Source organism: Hyaena hyaena, unplaced genomic scaffold (genome assembly GCF_003009895.1).
Source record: "Hyaena hyaena isolate Hyena2069 unplaced genomic scaffold, ASM300989v1 scaffold_1393, whole genome shotgun sequence".
Lineage (NCBI taxonomy): Eukaryota > Metazoa > Chordata > Mammalia > Carnivora > Hyaenidae > Hyaena > Hyaena hyaena.
Window position 1 is genome coordinate 160,925 of NW_024082017.1, and position 4,664 is coordinate 165,588.

Here is a 4,664-nt window from a genome sequence, read left to right on the forward strand (position 1 = left end):
GCAAGGAGACTGTCTGCAGAAGTGAGCTCACCTTCTCTTCTGGAACCTATAAGGAGAGAGGATACAGAAGGAATTGTTTTGGTTGTGAGCTACTGAGCTAAGTAACTTACTTCTCTCCTCCCAATTCATCACACTCTCAAAACTGAGGATGTAAAACTGTAGTTAATTTTTGTCTGGTAGCTTTGGGTGAGGTTTATTCAATACCAGAATTCATATGATGGCCTTTCTGGCTCTTCTCCATTCTTAGTAATGGATTATTGGGTGGATGTTGCATTCATTTCTTCAGCTTTTCCTTCCACTACAGCTTGTTCTTAGAGTTCTTGCAGATTGTTATGACAGCCCTGACAATTCCTTCCTCTCCCTCTCTTTTTACATCACACCTGTGGGCCTAGGTAGCTAAAAGTTAAGGGTTGGACTGTACATTCTGTGATATCAGGACAGCTAAATGGATGATGCAGAATGAGGAGAAAGTGAGCCACAGTGACATCTGACCTTGGCTAACTGATTTTGGAGGTAAGGGTTTTGAGACTAGGGGAAGAACATTTGTATTTTAAACTCAGATAATAATTTGAAATAGTTCTATAATTGCAATGAGACCTTCTAGTCTGTGAATTAATGTGTCATAACTCATGCTCAAGTACCATGCAAATATCCATGTGTGAATTATTGCATAATATATCCATGCCCTGTTGGGTCTTACAGTTTAATTAGTACATGAAGCTACATGAGTTAGATGAACCCAAATAGGATTATGTCATGTGGTGTGTAGAAAAGAAGAATGTTAGGAAGTATTTTGCACTTTTTTGGGAGGAAAGCAGGGTTCATTTTTCTATGACATCTTTTGGTGTCAGTTTCTGTGATACTTGGGCTGCAACAAGTGACATAGGACTTCTGAGTTTTCACTGGTTGGTTGAACACCATTGTTCAGTAAATATTTATCGTTTCTTTAGGCATTATGGAGGAATAACACATACCAGATGAAATTCGAAGTGATAGCTTTAAAGCCTGAGCAACGGAACTTGGCAACATCAACCCAACTTGGCTTAACTCAGCCTCACCGAACTGAATCTCAGACTCTCTCCTTCCTGTGCTTGCTACAGCTCTCTGATCCTGGAATCCTCTTCAATTCTAGCTCGATGCTGCATCAAGCACTTCGCAGATTTGGTCAAAAGCTGGTACACAGACTTAAGTTGGAGGAACCTTTGCCTGAGGATCACCCAAGCAGAATCCTGAGCACTCTGGATTTAGTGGCCCTGGGTGTAGGCCGGACAGTGGGTATAGGTATATATGTCCTGGCTGGTGAGGTGGTCAGCAATCAAGCAGGACCATCCATTGTGATCTGCTTTTTGTTGGCTGGCCTATCTTCTGTGTTGACTGCGCTGTGCTATGCTGAGATTACTGCCCAGATTCCACAATCTGGCTCTTCATATCTCTACACTTATGTCACTGTAGGTGAACTCTGGGCTTTCATCACTGGCTGGAACCTCATCTTCTCCCTTGTTGCTGATACAGCCAATGTGACCCGGGCCTGGACTTTAGCTTTTGCCAATCTTCTTGGGAACCAGATCTCTCAGACCCTCCATGAGAGCATCTTACTGCATGTTCCCCAAGTCCTTGCAGACTATCTAGTCTTCTTTGTTGTGGGCTTTGTGTTGTTATTCATGGAATTGCAGGCTCTGAACCATGGTCAGTTTTTCCTGGTTACCAAAGTGGTCACATTGGTGAAACTTTTGGTTCTGGGTTTTGTCATCATCTCTGGCTTTATTAAGGGGAACCTGCACAACTGGACACTCACAGAAGAGGACTACATAAAGGCTGGACTCAATGACACCTCTAGCCTGAGCCCCCTGGGCTCTGGAGGATTTGTGCCCTTCGGCTTCAAAGGGGTTCTCCGTGGAGCAGCTACCTGTCTCTATACATTTATTGGTTTCCACAATATTTTTGAAAGAGCTGAAGAAGCCCAGAATTCCCAACGTTCAATCCACAGGGGCATTGTGATATCACTGCTCATTTGCCTTCTGGTATATGTTGGTGTCTCTTCATCACTTACGCTTATGGTGCCTTACTACAAGCTTCAACCTGGGAGCACCTTGCCTGAGGCATTTCTCCATATTGGCTGGCCTCCTGCCTACTATGTTGTAGCTTTTGGATTCCTCTGTAGTCTTTCATCTAACTTCTTGGGCTTTATTTTACCCATACATCATTTTATATACATGATGGCAACGCATCACCTCTTGTTCCCTGTTCTTGTCAGGATAAAAACTGGCAAATATGCTCCTCTTGTGGCCACTGTGATCTTTGGCATTATTGCACCAGTCATGGCAGTCTCCTTTGGATTCATTGATCTTGTGAACTTCAGGTCACTTGGGTCGCTGCTAGCTTACTCCCTGGTGGCTCTTTGTGTTCTCATCCTCAGGTATCAGACCAACATTAGAAATAAGGAAAATGAAGGGGAGGTGCAGGAGGAGAATGGACCTGCAGCAGAGAAGCTGACTCTACAGGGACTATTTTTTCCAGGCAGCCCCACCCCCACTGCACTCTCTGGCCGGGTTGTCTATGTTTGCTCCTCACTGCTTGCTCTACTGCTCACTCTTCTGTGCTTGGTGCTGACCCAGTGGCCAGTTCCACTTTCTGGAGACCCAGTGTGGATTTCAGTAGTTGTGCTGCTCCTGGTGCTTATTGCTGGGCTCACTGGAGTCATCTGGAGACAGCCACAGAGCTCCAGTCCCCTTCAGTTTAAGGTCCCTGCTATGCCTCTCCTCCCACTACTGAGCATCTTTGTGAATGTTTACCTTATGATGCAGATGGCAGCTGGCACCTGGGCCCAATATGGTGTCTGGATGCTGATTGGGCTTGCTATCTATTTCAGCTATGGGATCAAGCGCAGCATGGAGGAGGTTAGAATGACCAACTCCACTTAAGTTAGGGCCAAAGCTGTAGACGTCGAATTCATTGGTGCCTATACACATTTAGTTTTACATCATCATACCTGAATGCAGTCTGGTTCCCCTGCACAATAATCTTGAGTACTCTTTAGCACATGGAAACAAGGTCTCCTGTGGGATATTTGTGGGGGGAATACTTTATTGTGGAGTGAAGAATGTGTCTTTGCTCTTTCTCTTCCCCCCACCCCCTTATCTACTTTTCAATTGTGTCTGTAGCTGCATACTAGCTTTAAAAAATATAAAAAGAAATTGGAAACAGTGTTTTGTTTCCTTTGGGTAAATACCCAGTCAGGAAATTACTGGGTGATGTAATAATTATGTTTTTTTTTAAATTTTTAGAAACCTGCACACTGTTTTCCAAAGTGGCTGCACCAACTTACATTCCTACCAATAGTACATGAGGGCTCCTTTTTCTCCATATCCTTGCCAACACATGTTATTTCTTGTCTTTTTATTTTAGCCATTCTGACATGTGTAAGGTAATATATCATTGTAGTTTTCATGCATTTCCCTTATGACTAGTGATGCTGAGCATCTTTTCTTGTGTGTGTTGGTGTCTGTCCATGTTTTAAATGAATGTATTTTGGTGTTGAGTTGTATCAGTTCATTACATATTTTACATATTAACCCCTTATTGAATATATCATTTGCAAATATCTTCTCCCATTCAGTAGGTCACCTCTTTGCTTTGCAGATGGTTTCCTTTGCTGTTCAAAAGCTTTTTATTTACACTAAGTCAAAAAGATATATGCATTCTTATGTTTATAGCAGCACTATATACAATAGCCAGGATATGGAAGCAATCCAAATGTCCATCAGTAGATGAAAGGATAAAGGAGATGAGGTATGTGTATACACACACACACACACACACACACACACGTATGCACACATCTTCTAGGTCCATATATACATACACACACACATATGTATCTTCTAGGTCCCATATATATATATATATATATATTCTAGGTCCATCTATGTTGTTATAAATTACAAGGTTTCATTTTTTTCAATGGAAATGAAACATTGCAATTTATAACAACATGGATGGACTTAAAAAATGTAATGCTAAGTGAAATAAGTCAGTCAAAGACAAATACCATATGATTTCACTCATATGTAGAATTTAAGTAATAAAACAAACAAACAAAGAGACAAACAGAACAAACAAAACCAGACTCTTTCTTAAATATAAGGAACAAACTGGTAGTTACCAAAAGGGAAGTGGGTAGGAGGATAGGTAGAATAGATGCAGGGAATTCAGGGTACACTTATCTTGATGAGCACGGAGAAAAGTATGGAATTGTTAAATCATTATACTATATACCTGAGAGTAATACAATGACACTATGTGTTAATTATACTTCAATTAAAAAATAAAGAAAACTAGAAAAAGACAAAAAAAGATGAAACATGGCCTCTGCCCTTAAGATGCTTATATTCTAATACAAGAGGTAAAGCATAGCTGTAACACAATGCAGAAAGTGTTGCCATAAGAAGTAAATACAAGTGAAGTGTCTTAGAAATTCAGAGTGGAGGATGAGCATTTGTGGCTGCCACAGGGGTGACAGTTGATTGGTAATTTTAGAGAAGACTGCGGAGGAATGACATTTGGGTTAGCTCTCTCCAAGGACAGATAGGATTTTGCCACACATAAGCAGCAGGGAGAGACTGTAGGCAGAGAAAACAACAGTAGGAAAACAAAGCAGTGTTCAG

The 4,664-nt window shown here is 41.4% G+C and overlaps 1 protein-coding gene across 1 annotated transcript; it reads left to right on the forward strand.

Annotated features, from left to right (window-relative positions):
• Positions 1–1,136: 1,136 nt before the first annotated feature.
• On the forward strand, positions 1,137–2,921 carry LOC120225384 (cationic amino acid transporter 3-like). The gene has a single exon (XM_039223589.1). The coding sequence runs from the start codon at positions 1,137–1,139 to the stop codon at positions 2,919–2,921; it is 1,785 nt and encodes a 594-aa protein (XP_039079520.1).
• Positions 2,922–4,664: the final 1,743 nt, after the last annotated feature.

Coding starts and splice junctions, on each gene's coding strand:
- LOC120225384 (XM_039223589.1), top strand. CDS start 1,137: ATGCTGCATCAAGCACTTCGCAGATTTGGTCAAAAGCTGGTACACAGA.